The 25,376-nt window shown below is 39.6% G+C and overlaps 1 protein-coding gene across 1 annotated transcript in view; it reads left to right on the top strand.

Annotated features, from left to right (window-relative positions):
• The first annotated feature begins 11,299 nt into the window (after positions 1-11,299).
• nr5a2 (nuclear receptor subfamily 5, group A, member 2) overlaps positions 11,300-25,376 on the top strand; it is a 50,872-nt gene continuing 36,795 nt past the window's right edge. Inside the window, exons 1-4 of the mRNA XM_085927185.1 lie at positions 11,300-11,819; positions 14,198-14,316; positions 17,012-17,153; positions 23,375-24,081. Coding sequence (XP_085783311.1) covers positions 11,738-11,819; positions 14,198-14,316; positions 17,012-17,153; positions 23,375-24,081 — 1,050 coding nt within the window. The 5' untranslated portion in view covers positions 11,300-11,737. The remainder of the gene's footprint in view (positions 11,820-14,197; positions 14,317-17,011; positions 17,154-23,374; positions 24,082-25,376) is intronic.

Below are 25,376 nucleotides of genomic sequence, written 5' to 3'. Positions count from 1 at the left end.
CAATGTGGGTATCTACTTACAGCTGGTGAAACGGTAATAAGCAGTGCAAGAATTGCCCTTTACAGTCACGCTTTGAACATGTTTTTTTACATATGCAATGGATATCAGAGTGAGAAAACTATGTCTCAGGGTTAGTAGTATATTAGGGGACAAAATGATAAGCCAAACACTTATGCATAGAGGCTAGCTTGGGTTTTGTCATCCAAATAAAGCACCGTTCATTGAGAAATAAGGAAATTGTCAGTACCATACCCCTAACCTAACTTAAAAACAGCAAGGGACTCATCCCTAAGGGGACAACCAAAGCAAAAAGATTGCACAAGACTCATTTTATAATTAATATATTTTATAATTCAGTAAAATATGGAAAGGCCAATGGAAGCATGAGGGGTGGCAGTGGTCAGGTAACTCGATCATTTGGCCTTTTTTCCATACACACAGCAGACATTTTCAGCACTCCTAATTTCCCACAAGAAACATAACAATGAAAGGGTTCAAGTATAATCACATCGGCCCTCACCTTTAAAACAAACAAACACTTGAAACTGGCGGTTGCTGCTGAAACACTACTTCATTACACACCCATGTATTAAAAAAGACGCTACAAATGTTGAGAAAGTGCAGGGCAGCAGAAAGGCTGGGTGTTGTGAAGTGTGTGTCGACGGGTGAAAGTAGGGGGCGGGGTGCTATCCAAGACGTAGAAAACTCAGTGAGAACATTATTTTTCTGGAGGTCAACAGGCCTCAAAGCCCCAACACTGCCCCCCCCACCCCACCCACACTCCCGAGTCCACTCGACACGCCATCCCTGATCAATAAACCTCTATTTTCTCCCCCACACAAGGTTTCCCATTCAATACAGCTGCCACTGGCTTTAAAAACATAGAAGCATGATCCATTTATTATTGGCTCTTACTATGATCTATCTCCTCACACCACCGCCGCCACCACCTCTTTATGTTGCTGCCTATTGGGGAATGGAGTTGGGTGGGGGTTCTTTTTGTCTAATGCACACACTTTGTATTGACAGGCCTTCAGCGAATCAGTCGTCACACAGCGTGTGTGGATGCAGCATGGAACAAAATTAGATTCAGATGCTTCTTTGCCGGTTCTTCAAAACAACAGACACGCGATGTTTGTAAAACCGTCATTGTGGTGTTTTAATAGCAAAGCATAGTGACGACTTATTACAGAAAGTTTCTTTCGTGGGTGGCCAAACAGAACTCAATCTATGTAGCGTTCCTGAGAACTAAAATTTTGACACGCTGTTTTTTTTTCTCTTGGTTTTGATAGGAAAAATGAGTGCCAAGACACATGTTCAAAAATGCAAGAACCTCAGCATGATTCAAGCAAAGTACTTTTGAGTATGTAGGAAATAATCTGCGAGGTGTCTGCGTGTTGAAAGGCAACACTGAGTGACAGAATGGCTTTTGTATTTGCACAAGGTTTGCATTTATGCACATTTGTCTCATTCGCTCTATATTACACCATATGGCATTCCCACAATTTAGCATGTATATGATCTTTGCCAAACCAAAGCTGGCTCACCCTTTTCTCAGGAGGACAAAGCTGTCAGCCTTCTGGCCGACTTGACCTGACCGCTCTGGAGGTCCTCAATGTGGCACACTACTTGCCAACTTATAATAGCCACACACAACCTCAGAACGTGAGGTGCACTGCTCAATTAAAAAGAATAAAAAACAACAACTGTTAATGACAAATGGCCAACAAAATAGCCTACTGGATTTTGAAGTGATTGAAGCTTTGTGGGTCATACCTTCAAATATGAGGAAAAATACCTTATGTCACCATTATTGTGACCAAGATAATCATGACCATAAGAATTATCCTAGCACTGTCTGTTTGAGCAGCAGTTATAAATTTGTCTTCTTCATTTTCTTCGTCTAGCTTTGTCTTCATTTTGCTTTATTTTTGTAGTTATTCCAAAAAGTAGAAGTTATCACTAGGACAAAGACACCCTCGCGACTTAGGTGTCAGCTCAAAACTTGCTTACAATAGGATGTTTTGGCATATCAGCGGAAAAACGTTGAAGGCAACCATTTTGTCAACATGATAAATTGGACCGGCTGACAGATCACTTCTCACCGCTACTCTCTTTTTTTTTTCTCTTTTGCTCTATTTCGTTGCTCTCTCTGATCTTTCCTTCACAACAATTAGTTTCCCTATAAGTGGGAATCTTGGAGCCATATTCCAATCGTGAGACAGTTGTAACTCCAACACCAACTAAAATGCCTTAAAACGTTCCTACCACCCAAAGTCCCACTGCCACCGAGACGAGGTTGAAGAGTCGTTTATACCTGCTTGGAAATCAATAGATGGAATGGAAATCTCATATATAAAACCACACATCCTGTTTATAAGGCACTTTTGTAGGATTGTTCCTTTAAAATTAAGCTATGAAAATTCCTGCTAACTACTTGCAAGCAGGCATTGACAGGAATGTCCGTATTGACGCCAAAGAGAGAATACTCTCAAACCTTTATACATATCTGAATTTCGTACTGGATGTTTATTTACTTACTGCATGAACCACACGTGTAAAATTTGGCACTGTGGGCCTGAAGGCGGAACAGCTGGGAATCATTTTCACCCTGGCCGATTATACCTCCTGCCTCGTGTCAGAGAGCTTGAGGTTTGTCGTGACGGAGTTCACAGGTGTAACAACGTCGCCGCTACTCTGCTCACCCGACATGCCACAAAACCAACTCGCACGTAAACCATCCTAGCCAAAAAATTAAGGCATATGGGTGGTCCGAAGACACATTATGTACATATTTGACCTACGCACCGTATCATCTCTCTGTACAGTACGTGTGATGTTCTAGACATGATCTGTTTCTTGTCTCTCGAACATACACGGCAGGTGCTCACATCTGCATCTACTGCTCTGAAAATATACAGAAGGATGTTTGGGCTGTTTTGTAACCTGCTGGATAGACTCATTTTTATGTACGATTACAAAACACCCAGAAAATTTCACCTACCAATAATTTGAAAAATATAAAAGGTAGACAACTATATCATTCTATGTATTCATAAATGATAAAGTATCAGTGGAATTCATCAAAAACTGCAACTAGTATTATGCTAAATAATGATCTTTGTATATCAACGATATTACTTTTCAAATGCATGTGAAACAGAGAAAGCGTGAAGAATTGAAATGAAGGTAAAAACCACCCTCTCTAACCATTCCTTGTTGTCCCATTCAATGATTGACTGGTTGGCTGAATTACTGAATTTTTATGGCAGCCCAAAAGCCGCCCCGCCGACTGACTGACTGCCTGGATATCTAAATTATTCAATGCAGGAAGGACTCGTTCCAGATCAAATAAACTCCCATCTCAACTCTTCTTATGTAAAAATTTCTAGTTGTCAACTCATTGGTGAACCTACTTTCTCCATCCCTCATGCCAGATGACTGTAGATTTTTTTTTCCCCAACGTGGGTTCTTCAGAGAAAGAGTGCAATTCATTTCAGGTGGCCTGAATGTACAAAGACAGTTTGTGAAGTCATCAATGTTAATGTGTGTTAATGTACACAGACATGGACAGAAACCATGACAACATACACATACTAGGGTGGGAAGATTCACCGATATGCATCGGAAAATCTATATGACCTGTAAGATGCAGTTGCATCGTATCGTATCGTATCGCACTGGATCGCATTGTTTTCAAATTAAATCGTACTGTATCGCACCGTATCGCAGGAGATGGGAGAATCGTATCGCATCTTGTTGCCAATTCCATGAATCGTGAATGCATCGTATCGTTGGCAGTGTATCGAGATGTGTATCGTATCGCTTTGATGGTGACGATTCCCATCCCTAGCACAACCGGGGATGAGTCGTGACAGTTGATTGATCAAGGATCAACAGATAACCCTCAATTCTTTACCCTTCTGGTGTTGAAAAGAAAATAAGGAAATATAGTAATTCCTTATTAACTATTCATTGTTTGATGCTTCAATTTTTTTGTAACTTGAGAATTTAATTAATTATGCGATGACAGTGCTTCTCGACAACCGGAATCATGTACCATTGAATAAGAGGAACCATTTCTCTCAGTGATCTATTCTCTCAGTGGCCAAGCTTTATGGAACATTAAATGTTTGGGATCTATGTATACCCTCCATTAGTTCTTACTACCACCACCACCCCTATGCACTCATGATGAACAAGTGAACGGCACGTCATCCACTAAAGCCTCTCACTTTGAGATGTGGAAACACATCTCAAACAGCATTTCATGCAAAATGATACCTTTAGGCATTTTGAGAGAGCTCAGTAAACATATACACACAGGGGTAGAGATTTATCATGGAGGAACAATGAGCACCCCACCACCGTTGTCTTCTAAACCCATAAAGTAGCCCTCTATGCCTCTTCACCTGCCTGGTTTTATGGATCTCTGCGCAGCAATTAGGCTTTATTAGCCATTCTCTGCATGATACAGCACAATAGTAGATCTAAATGAATGGCAACACATTGATTAGAGGTGTTCACCTCCAGAAATTGGTCAACACCGGGGGAAGACGAGAGGGTAAACCTTTTCTAAAATATGTGACTTAAAGTATCATAAAAGAGCAGTATATTTTTCCAAACCTGATTGTCCGGATTAATGTTCTCCAATTTCAATATGCTATGGTTTAAAAGTCATAACAGCAGGATTTCCTTAATTACATGTACATTTTAAGGAAAGGGTATGCGCTCAATAGATTTTTAGATTTTTTTTGTGCAAATCAATATAAAACACTTTTAAGGTTGGGTAATAAATTAGTTTGCCTTTGAAATGGTCACATGTTGAGGTATGCGAAATTATATGTTGCCAGTATCTTAAATATATTGTTTATGAAAAAATAATCGCCTGTTACATATATAGCAGTCATTTTCTGGATTTTCTTTCCTTTCAATGTAGTCAATAAAAATGAGTATAGACTCTGGAAAACACAAATGAATAAAGTCACCCTTATTTTATTAAATCAATGTTTTCTCTATCTCATTGACATGATAATAAATGATGCAGCCCATGTGTAAAAAAGCCGCTGGATAAAAAGCGGACGGGACAGTACATTTAGCATATTCCAGTGTGTGTGTTTTAGTCGTGTATTATTCATGTATAGGTGTGTGTTAGTGCGAAAGGTCAGCCAGAAGGGACACAATGTGTCTGTCACAAATGACCGCTCAGCCAACACAGACACTATTGGACCAGTCACCAGTAATTGTGTCACAGGCAGAGAAAGCAAATCAGTCGAATCCTTCTCTGACACTTTTTCACCTACCAGACTGTTACAGCCAACCGCACACTGACCTCAGTTGTTGTTGTGAGTGCGTGTGTCTGCGTGTGTGTGTGTCTGGCAGAAGACAAGAGCGGTCGACAACACACATACACAATCACCCAGGATCCACTTAGACAAACAGCAATGTGGATAGAGAAGAGGTTTTATAGTCAGGTGTGTGTGTGTATGTTTGTGTGTGTGTGTTTCTTGTATAAGTGCACCCTTGTCATGAATGACCGCACACTCACCTGGTGTCTGAAACTGATTGTGGCCTTGCTGTATCCAAATCACCTAGCTTGTATAATGAATGTGAATGATGGGGTTAAAGGATAAATCCATTCAAAGATCCTGCCGTATATCATAAGACTACAGTGCTTCCTCCATTATCGTTCTATTTGAAAATTTGTGACGTAGTGTACACATAGATATCCACTTTACATGACCCTCGCTTTAGTATCTCCATCATTCCTAATGTATTTAATTAAAAATAGACCACGCAGGCATTCCAGACTGCTGAGAAAAAAACAGTTTTGTTCTAGTCCAAAATATACAAAATCATTTAGTATGAGTTACTATACATTGAAGTCGGTTAAAGGACACTGAAAATGTTTCGATAAAGTTTTGTTCACATTTCAGCATTTTGCAAATGTATATAAGAATAATATGCAGAAGTGATAAAGACTGCTCAAATCATCCATTATTGTCTAATGTTAGTTATCTTCATTTGTGTCACGGGTGAACTGTCAAATAAGCCCTGGACTGGTTTCTGGTCAATCGCAACAAATATAAACAAAAACTCACATTCACACCTTTAAGTTAAGGAATTAAATTTACATGCAAGTTTAGGGGATGTGGAGAGGACCCCCCGAGAAAACCTACACAAGCAACCATGCAAATCCCACAGAGGACAGCCAGTGTTGTGATTCAAACATGGAAACTCTATCGTGAGCCTGTGGTTAGTGTTAACCACAACCCCATCGTCCTTCCCAAGTAAAAACAAAACAGAAATTGTTTTAAATGACATCAAATGTCTTTATCTCTAAGAATTACTTCTTACATCCATACCAACTTCCCAGATTTGAGGAATTACTCCAATAGTTTCCCAGAGGTCAGAATGCATATCCTTGAGGGACATCACCTGTTGGCAGGTGTCATAAAAAGGTAAGACAATGTTTCACAACTAAAGCTGTGCTTAAATTTGCCGTGATGTAAGAAAAAACAAATCGCATTTAATAGGATAACTTTAATAGAAAGCGCATTCAGTACCGAGAGAGCTTGGACATACAAAAGTAACAATTACACCCTCTGGTCTTAAAGTGTCTGGAAAGAAGGAGACACATTAATTATCATTTGCAGCATGCCAGAACGTGTGTGGGTGCATATGTATGTCTGAGAGTGTGGACGGAGAAGTGGTTGGATTGCGTAAATCACAGCCACCGCAGCACATATTCCAGGACATTCTCAGAGAAAAATGTTTACGCTATGGAGAATTATATGTGTGTGACTACTTTCTCATACTGCTGCACTTTCTCATTCTCCATATTTAAACATCTCCTTGCTGTAGTTCTTTCATATCTGACGTCTTAAGTTGGACTGTCACTTTTGCGCTTCGTTATAGCAATTTGACTTAAATTGAGTTCATTGGTGATCAAGTAATTCATTGATGTGGAAATAAAATTTACTGCTCGTGAGTTCCCATCGTATTCCTAGTGCTTAACGATTGTATTTGATTGACCATTCAACGTTTGAGACGAGAGCGGTTGCAGCACAATCAGTGGACAAAGAAAAGATATTTAACACCCATAAAGAACTTTATCTTATTTACTTATTTCTTATTTTTGGGGGGTGATTACTGATTCATTTTGAATTTGAAACCTGTAACATGTTTCATCAAAGCTGGAACAGGGTCTGTGTTACATCACCCCTCAAACTCAGTAAGCACTTAGGAACTACGGACACAAATTGTTGAATTTGCTTCGTGTGTGGAATTTCTTCCCAATCTCGCTTGATGTACAACATCGGTTGCGCAACAGATCTCGGTTGTCGTATTTTGCGCTTCATAATGTGCCACACATTTAGGATAGGATACAGGTTTGGAGTGCTGTCGTTCCAGTCTGGCACTCACACTCCAAGCCAAGCTAAGCTGTTGTGACAAGTGCAGAATGTGGCTTGGCACTGTCTTGCTGAAATAAGCAGTGGCATTCCTTACAAAGGCATTGCTTCAATGGGAACTTATGTTGCCCCAATGCCAGTAGGCACCTTTTGGCATTAATGGTGCCTTCGCAGATTTGTAAGACACCCCATACCTTCAGAGATCCTGGCTTTTTAACTTTACGCCGATTTCCTCTGTGGCTCAGAGGACACGACATCCATGACATTCAAAACAATTTGAAATGTGGACTTGTCAGACCACAACACATTTTTCCCCTTTGCGTCAGTCCATCTCAGATGAGCTCGGTCGCAGGGAATCCGGAGACTTCTGGGTGTTGTCGATATCTGGCTTAAGGGAGAGTTTAAACCGACTTTTACAGATGTAGCCACGGACGATGTTGACTGACAGGGTTTTTCTGAAGTCTTACTGAGCACTGACAACAAGAATAGTAAGATCAAAGATCGTGGAGTGTATCTGGTCAGTCACCGGTTTGTAGTCACGTGACCGTTCCCTGGTTCCCGTGACCCCCCCGTCTCCAAACAACCTCATGTCTCCAATGACAAAACATTATTTTTGTCATTTTATGACAATAAAACGAACCCTGTGCATTAGCCTCCTCGTGTCACCGGAAATGTCTACCAGGCACGGAACCAAACATTGGTTTAATTGATTACAACTATGGTTTTAAAATGATTAATTCCAGTTTCAATGCATATTTTTTTGTTCCGACCACATTTTGTGGTAACCAACATTTCTCTACAACCCACCTTCTAACTAAACTATTTAGTTTTGTCCTTGTTATTGGATGTTGTGAAAGCAACTATATTGTTACTGATAATCAAGATGATATTATTTACTGATGAATAAATGTTATATATTCAAATGACACCTTTTTTTTTTCCGTCCTTGGGTCATGGCAAAGATCGTTAAACTATGGCACATATGCTTGAAAACAGCGCACAATTATATGCAATGAATCTTCGGTGAATAGAAACTAATACAGCTTGCGATTCAATCGGACATTTTTGATTGCTTAATTTGCCGATTGGCTTAAAAAACAATCACGTGAATTCTACGTAATGTTTATTCATATATGCCGAGATGCCGTTGGTAAAGAATAAGTGATCAAATGTTGTGGTCATTGTCGTTGTTGCTGCTGTGTTGAATTTGTGATAGTAGTAGATTTGAGTCTCTCGCTCAAATGCAATCGTTTACGCCTCCACTTGCTTATCAGACCATAAATTACGATGGTTTAACAACGAAGGAAGTCTTGGCCGAGATACCTACTGAACAAACTAGAGATTGGCCACTTTCCAAGCAAAGCTGTCATGTTCAAAACATATTCCACGGATCTTTGTGTCTTGTTACGCAGAAGTTGGCATGACTGTAAATGTTTTAGTATTTGTTTGCTTGAATGTTCTGCATCAATTGCTTCACGTTTAATGCCTTTGGAAAATACATTGCGTTGATGTCCAAACCTGCATCATCTGAATGGTGTTCCTGGACAAGTCACTGGACTTCTAACCCCACGAAACTTCCTCCCAACTCTGTGTTGTGGTCTTTTCTTCTGTGTTGAGCTTTCATCTATGCGTCATCTTCTGCTCTTCCTTCCTTCTGTGAAAAACATTAACGCTGCAACTCCCCACTGAGGCTTTCCTTCCCAGATTCACACCACTCTTTTATTAAATTTACCATCTGGTTTACTATCCTCCATTCTGATTTGACTGACATTTCATCAGATGTGAGGAAGTGTCAGGCCTTGACCTGCTCTGGGTCACATTGCTCCACCATATTTTTGTCAACTTTTAATCTCCTTGGACCACTAATATTGATACTCTGTGTAGCACTTTACTCACTCATATTTAGGGATTACTAAACCCCTGTAATAAACCTAACTCTGATGAATTTGTCAAAACAACACAGAAAAACTATACGTACTGTATTCTATGCATTACAATAGTTATTTACTCTACGAAAAACAGCTATTCATTTTGATGGATATTTTTGGGGTCAATTCTCTTTGAATCTAAAGAAATTGTAATAAGAATTAAAGTTGTTGACTTTTCCTATATAGTCCAAGATAGATCAGGTCTAATGTCGTATCAGAATGAGTTGCCACTTTCAAATGATATATTTTAATTCCTATACTTTGGTCTTCTAAAAAGTGCATAATTTTAACATGACTAAAATGTAAAACACATGTGATCAGGATTGTCACAAAAATGTTAAAATAATAATGCTCTTTTTTTTTTTAAAACACTGTCAAATTCATAACTTGAATAGTTAATGTGTTACACAAAGATATGTAATTTCATAGTTTAAAAAAATATCATTTAATTGTTTTATATAAGTGAGCAAATGTTCTGGATAATTATTTATCAGAGTTATAGACTGTTTTTGTTGTTTTGTAAAGCTAGATCTCATTAAAATGTTGGCGCATGTTCTCTGTAACCTTCTGACTAGCCCCACTTTCATGTTTTTTCCAGTCATTTGGGAAGGAGATAACCAAACCCTCAGACGATAGCAGCGTCCTTCCACTTTAGGTTGTCAGCAGCAAAGTTGCAGCACTGAAACCTTTCTGCACACCGATGCGCACACACATGCACTCCACTCAAAAGGGACAGCCTTTGTTTGATCCAATGTGAGGTTTATCTCCTAAACCCAAATGTCAACACTTACTGTTGACACACTCCGTTTCTTCCAACAATCCAGTGCGGTCCACAGTCAAAGGCCTGTGAAAGGAGCAAGTAAAAGTAGTTGACCTGGGGCAGAATGGAAAGTCAAAAGGAATATGAACAAATAATACTGATCCCACAACACATCACACATCTGCATATGTAAACCAGCGCACCATTTTGCATGCCAACAAACAGCTAGAATGTCCACGTTTGTGTGTGCTCCTAATTTCAAAACTCGGATGAGTCCAAAGTTTGAGTGCATTTTTTCTTGGCTACCGTCATTTCTTTTGCTCTTTTTTGCTGTTACTTTTTTAAAACCTCAAAATATAATACCACATAAATTCCACATTTCTGTGCATTGTATACAACATTCACAAAAAGTTGGTCCATAACTTTAAAATATATATTGCAACACGTGTCCACCCCAATGTCTTTCACCTCAGCACCTGGAGAGGAGCTCCCTCACTCCTGCAAGTTAATCATTCCAGCAGTGCTATCATGTCAGAAAAGGTCTTATCTAATTGCCTGACATGAAACCCCACCCCCTACTTTTAACCCTGTTTTCGACTTGTAAACTTGTATAAATTAGGTGAATAGGCTGGAGGGGAATTCTATTCTATTCTATATATATATATATATATATATATATATATGGTGTTTCACATCATATTGAAAAATAATAACATGCTAAGAAAGAAAGAAAGAAAGAAAGAAAGAAAGAAAGAAAGAAAGAAAGAAAGAAAGAAAGAAAGAAAGAAAGAAAGAAAGAAAGAAAGAAAGAAAGAGGAAAGAAAGAAATTTTATATCCTTATCATTTGCAGGTAACCATAATATAAACGTGCACCCATAAAAAAAAATAAAAAAAAAACTAGCGTGTGTGAGTTATCCATGTCCGTCTCCGCGTGCATGTGCTCGTGCACATTCAAGTCATGATATCCACATACTAAGGCCGAGCTTTACGGTACACCATTAACGGGTTCTAACAGCTGAGATTTTGGAGAGACGAACCCGAGGCGATGTGTCCCGGTCCATTGGTCTGATTGGACCGGGGATCAATGACGTCAGACAGCCGCATGAGTCGAGGATTGGAGGGAGGGGAGTAAACAGCGGGACGAGGAGGAGGAAGAGGAGGAAAAGAGGTTTCCACATCCCAGGCAGTCCGGCTTGACGCGCCGAGTCTGGTTTTACGCACAGGGGAGCGCGCAGATTTTCTTCTCAAGGCTTTAATTTATTTACTTTAACTTTATTAGTTTATCGCGCCAACAATAGATTTGGAGTCGACTCTAGAAAACTTATTTCGTGTTTTAATCCACATTTTACGCGTTTGGGTGACCCAATTCCTTGCTCAGTGCGCAACTGCGACTCAGTATCGTTTTTGTTTGTTGTTTTTGGGTTAGGGTGGCAAAATGATATTCTGACATGTAGAATTGCGTTCTTTTTGTCAAGGACAACATTCAACATTATTGCCCGTTTGGTCCGAGACATTCAGAAGAACGTCAGATATAGCTCGAAAAAGACGCGGGCCACTTTGACAAAAAGTGCGCCCATTCCATCAGAGCGTCACTCGCTTATGAGTGTCCCGCTGAGTTGAGGCCGGCGGCGCTGACATGCTGCCCAAAGTCGAGACTGACTCGCTGGGACTCTCTCGATCGTATGGGGAACAGGGACATATGCCAAGAAACGTGCAAGGTAAGAAGCTGACGCACCTCTCACTTTCGACAACAAACGTGCCAATCATGTTTTATTAGGTAGAACTAAATGACGGACGTGACTGTCTGTATAATAATTCATAGTTCCCATGACTGTCAGACTAATCAAAGATGTTTCGGTTTGTAGAGCATTCTGTAGCATATTGCGGTCTCTTTATAAAAGTACAAATCTAAGTGTATATTTTTTTTTTTACTTGAGCATTTTGTGGCTTGCGATCCCGCCACTGAGCACTTACAGTCACGCTTATATTTGGACGCGTCCTGACGCAGGGCGCGTAAAAACTGTCCAAACTGCCGAAATAGAGTGTATAAATGTATGCACCCAGTGACCCGTTTGACTTAATTCTGATCGGTAATTTAATGTGTATAAGTGCGCGTGTGAGGAGTGGGGAGAGGGGCAGGAGTGTTTTCCTCCTCCGATATTTATCAATCTCGAGTTTAAAGTGTTTAAATTTGTAATATTATTCGCATCAACTCTTTGCATAGATTACACTAATTCACTTCTATCTTCATTTTATATCGGAAAAATTACGCTTAAAAAGTGGTATTTAAATATGTTAAGAGACATTCTGAAACATTACCAAAGTTTCAGATATATTTGAAAAATGAACAATATTGCAGTGGGTCATTTTGGGGTTTTAAATTTCTTCGCATGTTTGGCCGGGTTTTTTTTTTAATCCCTGCAATGTGACCTTGTATTCATTTAATATTTTGGGACTTAAGATACTCGATCATTTTAGAAATTGTTACAGTGCAGATTGAATTGTGGCGTGCATAGAAAAATAAAAAGAAACCGAGGTTGCAACATTTTTGTCACTGCGTCACCTGTCAAAATAAAATTCAAACTGCACCTCGAAATACTTTTGTCATTCCGCGGCGGTCTAAGCGGGCAATCAATTAGCTGCGCGTGTTTATGAGATGCTGATAACAGAGCCAAGACTCCATGACAAGTCAACTAAAAGAGTGGCTTGTTAGGAGAACACTTATCTGCTTTTACACACGCAATAAAACAAGGTAGCTCAGGACGTATTTTTTTTTCTTTTTCTTGGAAGTATTTGGAGATTGCAAATTCCAGATATGTTGTAGTGAGTATATTGCCTCAATAAAAAGCCAACGATTGGAAAAGAAAATATTTACAAATTAAAGGTAATTGTTTTTATTTTCGCGATTCAGATATGCGCATTTTCATTGTCCTTGTCATGTGTGAAAATTGGTGCAAAACAGCGAAACTCGCTATACGTTTTTCTGTATTTTTCATTAATTCAAAGTCGTGCAGGTCTCTCTAAAGTCTACAATTTGAACCTCTTTCCGAAAGTGCTTTTAATGTGTCACAAATATGTGAATACATTGGACATACGAGAAGAGGCCCCGCGGTGTATTTATTTTGGTTTTTACTTTATTTTAAAACCCATACAGGTTTTTTTTTATCATTCCATTTTACTCTTTCTGGATGTAAAATAACCGAGCGGCACAGTGCAACTTGTTGCTCTGATCTGCATATGAATGCAACTGCCTTGGAAATTATTATTATTGCAATTGCAATAATCATATAAGACTGGCAAAACTGTTCGCACGAAGGCCTCAAGGAAGACAAAACTGAACAAATAGAGAAAACTACGTTTTTTCTGACGTTTTTTTTACCGGTTTGGTTGGGCTGTAATATTTGCAAATCTACTTTTTTTATCTGAATAAGGCAACTCTTTATAATTAGTGAAATGAATAATTAACCAGGTAAAAAAATAAAATAAACTGCACGTTTTAATGGTCGTAATTTATAAATATTTAATTATGTCGAATAATACAGAATTTGAAATTAAGATTGGGATTGCGGTTGTCGGTGCGATTATGCGGCACGCACGCAAGAAAATAAAGATGTGAAATACAAAAAAATACAAAAAATACATAGATAAAGAGGCCTTCAGCTTTGTATTCGTTAGAGAGGGAATAATCGTGGTTGTTTCTGTGCTGGCCTGCAATGACGAGCACTTGTGCGTGTCCGTGTGTGCGTGTGCGCGCGCACTTGTGTCTTCATTTGTCTGTGGGCGGCAACATGTTCTCTTTCACTCCTTAACGCTAATATCTGTCCCCCAGCGAGCTCGACGTGGATGTATTACATATTTATGAGACTCACTTTCATCGTCTTCTTTTTGGGGGGACGTCAGATTTGCAATCCAATGTGCAGGAATTAAGCGAGATCATTTAGAGCGTCTGTGCGTCGTTTTTCCGTTTACCCTTGAAAATAAACGTCCTCAAGGCAAAACTTTACGGAGCGTCACCTATTTGGGCCATGTTGCGCTCCAAATTGAATACGGTCAGCATTGTGACAGTCTACTCTGTGTACTCATGTATCCTTTGCAGTTCCACAATTAAAAATGATGGACTACTCATATGACGAAGACCTGGACGAGATGTGTCCCGTGTGTGGAGACAAGGTTTCAGGCTACCACTACGGACTCCTCACCTGTGAAAGCTGCAAGGTTGGACACATTTTGCCTCTTAGTGTGTGTGCGTGTGTGTGCGCGCGTGTGTGGTGGGGGCAGGGGGTCGGGAGTATTAACATCCGTGACGCGCCTTCATAACCTAGACTTTGGACCTTTGAACCTTTTCCAGGGTGTTAAACATACTTTACTCACGTTTGGGGATTTTTTTTTTTTTGCTAACAAAAGCTAGTGAAATTCAACAAGAGGGAAATATTTTTTCTATAGTGGTATGCTCACATAATTTTGCAAAAACACCAAGCCAGACAAAGTAACACTCAAGGTCCCAACATTAGGTACACCTGCACAATAATGAGATGCATTTTAAAGGCTGTTACAAATTCTGCTTTTATAAAAAAATAATGCTTTGATTGGCACAATAGGAGCGGTATTAATTGCTAAAAGTGTACTTATTATTATGAGTGTAATTATCTGTGCAATAGAACTGCATTGCATCAACCCAAGAGCCGCTTGTAATATTTTGAGCCCCGTGTTTTGCTAAACGAGGCCACTACACATAAAAAGGGATGAGAACAGTTTTACAACACTGCAAAGACAATGCAATACTGTGAAGTTAATACCTCTGTGTCAAACAAACGGGAGTATTATTAGACTCATAACGGTGAGGTATGTTGTGGTTATTATAACTCTCTTTGTATACTTATACATGTGTAAAACTCTCATCGCAAGTTCATTAAGAGCCGAATGACAGTGTCTGAATAGAAAAAGGCTTCCCTATACAAACGCAGCTTCAAAGTCAACTGTTTTGACTTTGAGCTCCATCAGCAGGTTTTTGTCCTATTTCCTGTTCTCTCTTCATGTAGGCATTAGCAAGGCAAATGTCTTTGCGTTAATACAACTTGAAGTACATAGAGCATGTACTGTATTTTAATACAGTATTGATGCAGTGATATTGCATTTTTTTGCCTATGTGGTCACTATTTAAAGCAGATGTTATAGATTGAATTCCGTATTGTAACCTTGAGATGCTATAGGCACTTGCTCGCAGAGACGTCAGTGGCATCTGTGCAGCTTCTCAGCCTCAAACACACTCTCGCGCCTTTTTACTCCAAATTGTGTGTGTGTGTGTGTGTGTGTGTGTGTGTGTGTGTGTGTGTGTGTACGTGTTTGTGTGCCTCCAGGCTGCATATGAAGAGGTGTTTTAATGATGCACTGTCTATCCTAGTTGAAACATTAATAATATTGATATTTACCGCTAACCAATTATTGATTCACTCAATAAAGAGGCCACCTTGATTGTCAATGGCAGCTTCGTAATTGTCAAGCTGATGTATTAGTTTGCTGTCAGCCCCCCCCCCCCTTAAAAAAACATGCATACATGCATTGAGGGCTTTTTCTTTGCCATTCAAGTGGAGAGACTAAAGAGAAAACAGACTCAGGGTGAGGTATTGGTGAGAGGTGCCTGAAACTTCGATCTCTGCAAGGAGTCGGGAAAAAAGGTCAGGGTCAAGGTGTAGAATATTCACAATTTAAGTTCAAGTATAGACGTGTCATGGCACAGTTCCAAAGTGACCATTTTGAAAGTAAAGTCAAATGGATTAAAAACTGTTTCTACTTGAATGATTGGATATATCAAGGCTACTTACAAATGGAGTTTCAATAGAGTTATATTTGATATAATTTAATCACTTTTAATGGGAATAGGAAATTGGGAATTGTTTTCCAACTCCTTGGTCGGCCGCTGTATACTGGAATTTCCAGGTGTGCGACTAATAAAGGAGTCTCAAATACTTGCTGCATGCGAGTAGACGACAATAATGCTATGTGCAGTAAACCCTATGGATGGATGGATGGATGGATGGATGGATGGATGGATGGATGGATGGATGGATGGATGGAGAGAGAGAGGGAGGGAGGGGGTGGGAGGGAGGGATGGATAGCATAGCTTCATTTTGCACTTTTTATATCCACACCGCTATTAAACTAAAAGAAACTTTAAAACTTATTCATCATGCAGTTACTGATAAACTGAGTAACTTTCCAAATGTTTGGTTTCATGTATAATAACGTTTGGTAGATATTTTTTGCACTCACCAAACTTTATGTTTTATTTAACGATACAGATTGTTAATTAAATCCATGTTTGGTAAAATATTGACAACAGCCGTCTCTATTAATTTATTTTATTTGGGAGGGAAAGAGCAGGTTCATGCTGCATGGAGTCCTCCAAGATTATGGATCTAGAATACATTATACCTGCTCCCATCCTTCCTCCATTTGATTTTCATTGCTTTTGCCAATAATTAATTCCATGTTGCAGTCAGGAACTCTATTATCCCGGAACTGGAAATTATGTAAATGTATTGGATTTGCGCGTATTCTCGTGTGCTTAAATTTTTTAAAGTGGAAAGTTGATTTCCGTCAAAAGTCTAAAGGAGGCTATCATATATGAGTGGAGAATTTTTTAGGTACTAACTTTATACACAAAGATGTTGTATGTGGATCTTTGTACAATATTAGTGTGAATGAGTTGAGACTTTAATTTATATTTAAAGAAAATCATCTCAACACCTTTCATTTAAAAACAAGCGCCATAACTTCTTCTTTCTATATTAACTGTGTGACATAGCTGCGTGTGCGTGAGTACATTCAGGCAGTGTACGTGTAAATGGGTGCATTACCATCAAATGGATGGGGTCAGGCAGGTTGACATGTTAATTGGTTCCCTCCGCAGGGCTTCTTCAAGCGCACGGTCCAGAACAACAAGCGCTACACATGTATTGAGAACCAGAGTTGCCAGATTGACAAGACCCAGAGGAAGCGCTGCCCGTACTGCCGCTTCCAAAAGTGCCTCACTGTCGGCATGAAACTGGAAGGTAAAGCAATACATTCGCAATTACATTTCAAATGCCAACATGACTAGAAAATGTTTTTCCTGGTCTTTTGCTCGTGTAATTCAGCATCTTGCCTGCTTCATCTAACTGTGTGCGTTTATGTTTTTTATTAAAAAGCGCAGTTAGCTAAAAAAAAAAAAAAAAAAATCTGCATAAGCTGAACTCTGTCTTTGCAAATGCATGTTAGACACATAACTTGTTATTTGGGAGCTCGAAAGGTTTCTTGTCTAAATGATATGCAAGCATAAAAGATATAAAAGACTCAGACATATTTCAATAGTTAGGCCGACATGTTGTATGACCAGTAATCTATTTACTGTACAAAAACATTTATGTACTTCACTTTGCTCATTATGGGAGTTTTATGAGAACACCACTCCATAAAAAGAAAAGTAGAAGTTGTGCACATCTGCAGAAATGAAAAGGCAAAAAACAGGCAACATTCTTTGCTAAGCATCATATAGTTTTCAAGATACGATGCCTGTTTGCAATCACTGAAAGTGGAAGGAAAAAATTATTGCATGGAGCAGTTCAAGTAGGAGGCTGACTGCCTCTGGAAGTCCACACAGGTGTTTTATAAACTTTTAGCGTTCTTGTGAAATGACAAATTCGTCATTTTCCATGAAATCACAGTTGAATGCTTTGTAGCAGAAGCCATTCATGTTTTGGCTTGAAATGTATTCTTCCATGATCATTTGGAGTGTGAATAGCTTTTATTCCAAATTGAGATATCCACAAAAGTACATTACACCAGTTGAATACCTCCTTTGACAATAAAATTGTCTGCATTTTTTTTTTTTGGAAGACCTCTCCTTCCCTCCTGTGTGTTGAAAACTAGCAATGCTTATTAGTATTTTAAATGGGGGTCAGAGGGAGTTTGGGGGTATCTGGTAGCTGCTGGACACTTAATACCTGCCAGACAGGGAATAAAAAAAAATCTCAAACTTGGCATGAGGGTGAGAATGGTAATGATGATACTTTTGGCCGGCCAGTTTGAAGCCTCTTTGTTTAATTTGAACGCAGCTCCGAAGACGGCTCAAACATAGCTACAGTTGAATTGTGACAGCATGGCAGGGCAAATAATCCTCCTTTTCAAAGATAATATTTCAAATCAATTAGTTTTATTCTGAAATCACAAATTCTAGGGCATATGTTGACCTATAGGTCACTTTACAATGATAATAAAACAAGATGGTAATGATTTATTAGAGAACCAATATTAATATTCTCAATTGTAATATGTGATTAGTATTTATACACGACCAGTCAAAAGTTTGGACACAATTTCTAGTTCTATTGAATGAGAAACTGTGTTCACTGTTTTAACTAGTAGTGTATAGTAAACATTTTGTCAACCGTCCTATAAGGAAGGAAAGACGGGCATGGTATAAAAGCAAACTAACAAATTCCTGAAGTAAAATCTTTCCAGAAGTTTTTCCCTTCTTCCCTCCATGCGAGGAGTAATTAATCGCTCTTAATCATGAATGGCCGCTGGGCATGACGTCCCATCCTGCCATTTTCCAGCTGACGTGGGCGCACAGTTTTCCGTGTTTGGTTTGTTGGCAGTAACTTTCAGCTCGGGGGCACGACAGGCCCTCCAGCATTCTGTCAAGGCCCAGGATCTCCAGTGGACGACTCCTGCCACAACCACTAAAGCCCTCCTCCACAGGAAGGCTGACACCCCCTGCCACACACACACACACACGCGCACACACACACACGCACACACGCGCACACACGCGCACAACTCCTTATCAAATACATGTATTCATGAAAAGGCCAAAGGTGTTCAGAGGGCCACAGGCGAGATCGTGAAGCTGCAATTGGAAAGACACAGTAATGATAAAAGAGAGCCCGTTCGGATTCACGCTTATTTCATGGCATGACAGAGCAGCTTGGAGCAAAATGTGAAACGAGTGGAAACCAACTGCGTGAGAGTTTATTTTGATTATCTAATGTTGGTTGGTTTGCAAGCAGTCAGTTCAGTCTGCTGTTTTTAGTTTGGAAATTATTCAAGATTGTTAAAATGTTCATCCTTGTGTCGGTGTGGAATTTTAGGAGGTGTGTGAAGTTTAAAAAAACAACAACATTTTAATAGTACTACTGTAGGAATGGTAGAAATTGGTGCCAGTCTTAATGAATTGAAAAAAGATCAGCATTTTAGAATTATATTCTATTCCAATCCATTCACTGTGTACTTTGGAACGACAGTGGCCCTCAAAAAACAAAAGATATGAAGTTTGATTTACTGAAGGGTTGGTTGCAAAAATTGGCGCAAAGATAATTGCTTAAACAAACAGCGGTGGAAATTGATCCACTAACTTTAGGCATCCAGGATTGCGTTTGCCACTCATGCAAAAACTAATTCAATTTGCAGTTCATTTTGCACATTCTGGGACGTGTATTTGCAAACTGTTGAAATCATACATGCAATGTAAATTCATCAGATTTCAGACAAATTGCAAAGGCTGATTTTACATTCTATGTCTGAAAGGCAGGTATAAATAAGCACGCAAATGAGAAGTGGAGTTTTAACACAGTCTTAATGAAGCAAGCTGGCTTTTGTGCAGTTGTTGGCTTTCTCCAAATTATGGGAGTAATAGATTTCTTTGGTGTATATTTATAATATATTTTTTGTCTTCCAATTACACTTCCAATTCCATAACTTCAAACTTCATGTTGCACTTGTTGTGCTTCCCCAAAGTTTATATGATTGAAAAAACATCAGTTACCTTAAGTGCAAAACCCTCTTTTAAATATCAACCATATTTACAACTTTGGCTGACAGCATGCAATCTGTTAGACTGAGTATTCATGCAGTTTAGCACCGGCCATTTAAGAGCTTAGTAAAAGACAGCATTCTCAATAGATTTCACCCTTTACACCCATAAATAGCGCGCAAAATCAGTCAGAGTGAACATGCAATTTAGTACCTGTTTGGAATCTTATTAAATCAGGCCCATGGTGTTTGGACACAAATAATTTGAGTTGCTGAGGGTGCAGACATACCATTCTACCCCGTACGAGGAGACACACCTTTTTTTCGGTGGTTCTTGTAAAAAAAAATCATTCATTTGAGAAACCCTTAATAAATACAGAAATACCATATTGAATTGTATCAAAGGACCATCATTTTTAAGATGCTCCCTATTTGACTATAGGGTATGAAAAACGGTAAATAGAAAATGGAATGCCTAAGACATCTGACACATAATTGCTTTAAAATTATGGGTAAAAACAACACAAACAAGATTCATCCAGTTTGAGTTTGTTCATGTTGCAGGAAATTATAGTGCTGATTGATTGATCGATTGATTAAATTGTATTTTTATTTTTTAAATTTATTTATTTATTTATTTTTTACAAAATGCTCAGAAGAATGCCTACCACACATTTGACATTGAGCTGCACAAACTGATCTGCCAATATGCTGTACACTGTGGCACATGAGCCAGTTGAACCATTGGTAGAAAGAAGGTAAGATTCCAGCAAGGTTTCAACCCATTAACACTGGAGCAGATGAAGCATGTTACATCTGAGTATCACCCCCCCACTGGTGGGATATTCTTGAAGATACCTTGATTATATGCTTCAGTGACTTGCCTAATGTCTCCTTCACTGAGGGGATCGCCTAAAAGATGCAGTGTGGCTGTTTAGGCAGGGTCATAATTGAAGCTAATTAACCTTGAAGACCTGTTACTTTCTTTCTAATCGGAAGAGGGTCTTCTACAGTAGGCCTACATCTATTAAATTTAAATACCCTCACCATCCACAACTTTATTGTCCACCAATAAAAGAGCAGCATCAGTCTATGCAGATACAATGCTTTGTTTTCATAGACAATATCAGCCCATTACCTTGGCCATCATTTTGGCCAACGTTTTCATTGCCTTCTGTTTTTAATGAGAAATATTTTGGGGGTAACGTCCCATAAGTAGTCATTAAAAAATATATATGTATAAAAAAATATATTTCTATTTAACCTACTGTTTCTTATCCCATCTACCTCTCCATTGATTTGTCTGTATTCAGCCTCCTAACCTGTACTGTAAAACTATAGCCATCCCATTACTTATACGTAGATATCATAGGTATTCATGTGTGAGCACAGGCTAGGGTGCATCCGGAGCAGAGGCCGAGGCCCCGACATGACAAACAGGGTGTCAACAAGGCTCTGCAGGAACCATTAATATGCTGGCGACCGACAGGGATCCTCACCTGCGTGCACTTAATATTCCTGTATATTAAACAACCATAAATCAGAGGACATAAGCACTGAGCGGTGTGTGTGCATCATGTGTGCATGTGTATGGAAAGGTGTGTATGTTGCTCCATGTGTGTCAAGAAAAGAATGTAGTATGTTAAAAAATATGTATTAAAAAAATAATAATACAAGAGACAACATGTAACAGTATGACTAAAACACAATGGGACCAAGAAAACAAACAAAAGCAGTATCTAAAAAAAGTACAAAACACACAAAAGAACATAAGAAAAAGCTGTGACGCTGAACAGAGGCCTCAATATATGTTTGTGTACTGCACACGTTTGTGGATGTAAAAAAATTGAACTATGTATGTTTTTTTTTTGGTGTGTAGGGGTATTGGTGAGCACAGAAATATGCCTAGTCTTTATTTTCCGGATGTGTTCCTGTAAAAAAAAAAAAAAACTAGGAGCCTCATTTGTCTAAGGCTAGGCCACCTATGGGTTTCTTGGCTCATTAATTGCAACATTGTGTAGAAGTCGTTAATACTCTTAAATGGACCCACACAAATGATTAAATGGATTCATTTCTCACAACCCCGTAATTTTATAGTCAAGATTCTACAAGTATAAATGTTCAGGATGATCCCTGGCAGTGTAAGTTAAGTTTTAGTGAGGCTGTTGTATGTCATTGAGTAATGCACTACGTATGCGTTACAAAGTCTTTGAGGTGTCAAGACTTCATCTTCCAATCTATATTTGTGATGAAGACGTGTGTGTGTGTGTGTGTGTGTGTGTGTGTGTGTGTGTGTGTGTGTGTGTGTGTGTGTGTGTGTGCGTGCGTGTGTGCGCGTTAGATCCTAGCATTCAAATCAGTGACAGGCACTTTTCTAACGGAGGTCATTAAAATCACTCCCAAGGCAGCTTTGGAGTGCATGTAAAGGGGTACGTAGGGGGGCTGAGGGGGGGACTCATCCTTTCCAATACTCCACACCCACTACTCAGTCCTCAAGTGTTCTTTTACTAATCTATTAAGACATTATGAGCTGTAGTGGAGCAGAGCCAAGTCACCATGATATCCCAGGAATTAAAATGTAAAAGAGGGGCCAAAAGCCTAAAATACTACAGATGGCCGATTGCTGTAGTATTGCAATGAGGTCTTCTGTTGTTTCGTCCCTGATATCTATTAGCTCTTTGTACGGGGTCGGAGTAAAGGGTGATTAAATATGAATAATTAACTCCCACGCCCCCCAACTGGGAGGCAGCAGAGCAGCTTTGCGATGGCAGCAGTCAGACAGATCACACATGGCCCCCGTAGCAGTCCAATGTGTAACCATCTCATTCATTAGACATACCAAGAGCACACACACGATGTGATCCTCGCCGTGGGATCCTGCATGAAGATGATAGGGCATAGGGGAGAACCTCCGTGCAAATTGTCAGCATGTAGTTTGGTCTATCCAGGTCGGTTTTTAAGCTTTTAAATATTCTTAATTAGTCAAAGGCCTTTAAAAAGATTTCTTGATGTGGCTGGCGTTGTTTTCCATTTGTATTTCTCTGCAGCGAGGTTTGTGTCTTTGGTGAATAAGTAACTTCACTATCAGGTAGACCCGTGGGCTTTAAAAGTCAACAATGTCAAGTGTAATCACAGCAGAAAACCTTTGTCCTACATAGACATTACAACTATTAAGTTCATTTCTATTGCGCCATTTATCAGTGGACAAAATTTTTATTCATGTATTTCCACAGATCTATTCGCACATTTTCATCTGCAACCAAATTAGACATTGTTGTCGAGAACCTGTCATAACACCAAACAACACAAATAGGTCAGGGGGTTATGGTTAGAACGATACAATTTATTTCCAAATTATATCAGTTTTATACTAATTCCACTATATCCTTTTTTTGTACCAAACATTTTGTAACATGGTGCTCATTGAATAGCAGTAATAATGTTTTGTCCTCTTTCTTTCTCTTTGTCATGATGTCTTTTACAGCTGTGCGAGCAGATCGTATGCGAGGAGGACGCAACAAGTTCGGCCCAATGTACAAACGTGACCGGGCCCTCAAGCAACAGAAGAAGGCACTGATCCGAGCTAACGGCCTGAAAATCGAGGCCATGAGCCAGGTGATGCAGGCTGTCCCTACCGACCTCACCATCTCATCAGCCATTCAGAACATTCACTCAGCTGCCTCCAAGGGCCTTCCGCTGAGCCATCACACTGGCCACCATGCCAGTCACCACCATCATCACCACCATCATGGCACCGCCTTACCCCCGACAGACTATGACCGCAGTCCTTTCGTGACTTCACCCGTCAGCATGGCAATGCCACCGCATGCCGGCAGCTTGCAGGGCTACCAAACGGCCTACGGACACTTCCAAGGCACACGCACCATTAAGTCTGAGTACCCAGACCCATACACCAGCTCCCCTGAGTCCATCATGGGCTACGCCTACGTTGATGCCTACCAGTCGGGCTCGCCACCCAGTTTCCCCCACCTGATCGTAGAGCTGCTCAAGTGTGAACCGGACGAGCCTCAGATTCAAGCGAAGATCCTGGCCTACCTGCAGCAGGAGCAGGCCAGCCGGGGAAAGCACGAAAAGCTCAACACCTTCGGTCTCATGTGCAAGATGGCTGACCAAACGCTCTTCTCCATCGTGGAGTGGGCTCGCAGCAGCATCTTCTTTCGTGAACTCAAGGTGGGTGCGCATTTTCTTTCAAAAATTGTGTTTGTAATAGTTCAGTCGAAATATGCGATTGTCTGCATGCATTACACAAATGATTCGCTATCTACAAAAATAGAAACAAAGTCCATTGACATTGATTCAATCACTCGATGTAAGAATCTGCCTCTCATATGCACTGCTTCAGCACCAATCTTCACAGGACTGTGGACACAAACTGTCCTAATAACTGATCAGCAATTCAGCAGCCACTCGTATTTTTCTCGAACATGACACATTTTGGCTATGGGCTGCGATAACTCCAGGTCTTTTTTTCATTGGGTCGTAGTCTGGCTGATTTATCTGCCCATGAGTGATTCCTCTGATCTGACTGTACGCACTCCGTGTGATGTATCACTGGTTAGCATATTGACTGAAGAGTCAGAGGAGATACAATACGGCAAATGTGATCTGAAAGCATATCAAGACTGACTTGATCCCCGGTAGTAGCGCTCTTGTCCCAAGGCTGATCCCCACAAAGCTACTACTTTTGTACCGTTGGACAATTGATTGGTATAAAAGGCAACATATTAGAATTTTGGGTCAATAGCAAGATCCAATGACAGACTTCTTTTTTTAGTCCTAATGGACATATTGGTGTAAATTGTATTTTAAGGAATATCATTTGACTGTACTACAGATTTATCCCCATTTCTAACGGTGACTCCTCCAGTTGACAACCACACACAGGGTCGAAATCATCTCATCAAACTTCTTTTGTGATTTGTAAGCCTAATCACAACAGTAGCTGTCTCAGACACACATCAAAAACAAATCATAATACTAATCATATGAACAAGCTTAGCACCATACTTCTTCCTACATTCTTACATTTCTCCAAGAATGGGCTTGAGAAAATCTGACAAAAGCTCCAGAAATTGCGACCAAATGTACGTATCCATACGTATCTGGTTGACATTATGTCAGTGAAGGTACAAACCATTTGCATATATTTTCCGAGGCCATGATTCAACATAGCGCCCCCGAAGGATTATTTCAAGTGCATGTTTTCTTTTCTTCTTGATGGAAGGTTAATATATTGAATGGCATGGTCTTCAGTTTGATCAGTCTGTTTCTCATGTCTTTTTTGTACTTCTGTTGACGCAACCTTTTGTCTGGCATAACACATTGCCAAAGGCTCAAGTGCTTATTAAAAGGCCGAGGGCAGTCATAAAATTACCTCCGCATATTGAAAGTAATTTTATTTTCAGATGGCAAATAATACATGTAATGAATTCTTTTTTTTAATATATGAAAGAGAGCCAATTACA

The sequence above is a fragment of the Syngnathus leptorhynchus genome, chromosome 13 (assembly GCF_054491065.1).
Source record: "Syngnathus leptorhynchus isolate UIUO chromosome 13, UIUO_Slep, whole genome shotgun sequence".
NCBI lineage: Eukaryota > Metazoa > Chordata > Actinopteri > Syngnathiformes > Syngnathidae > Syngnathus > Syngnathus leptorhynchus.
Note: the sequence above shows the minus strand (reverse complement) of the source record. Positions and strands in the feature narration are given on the sequence as shown.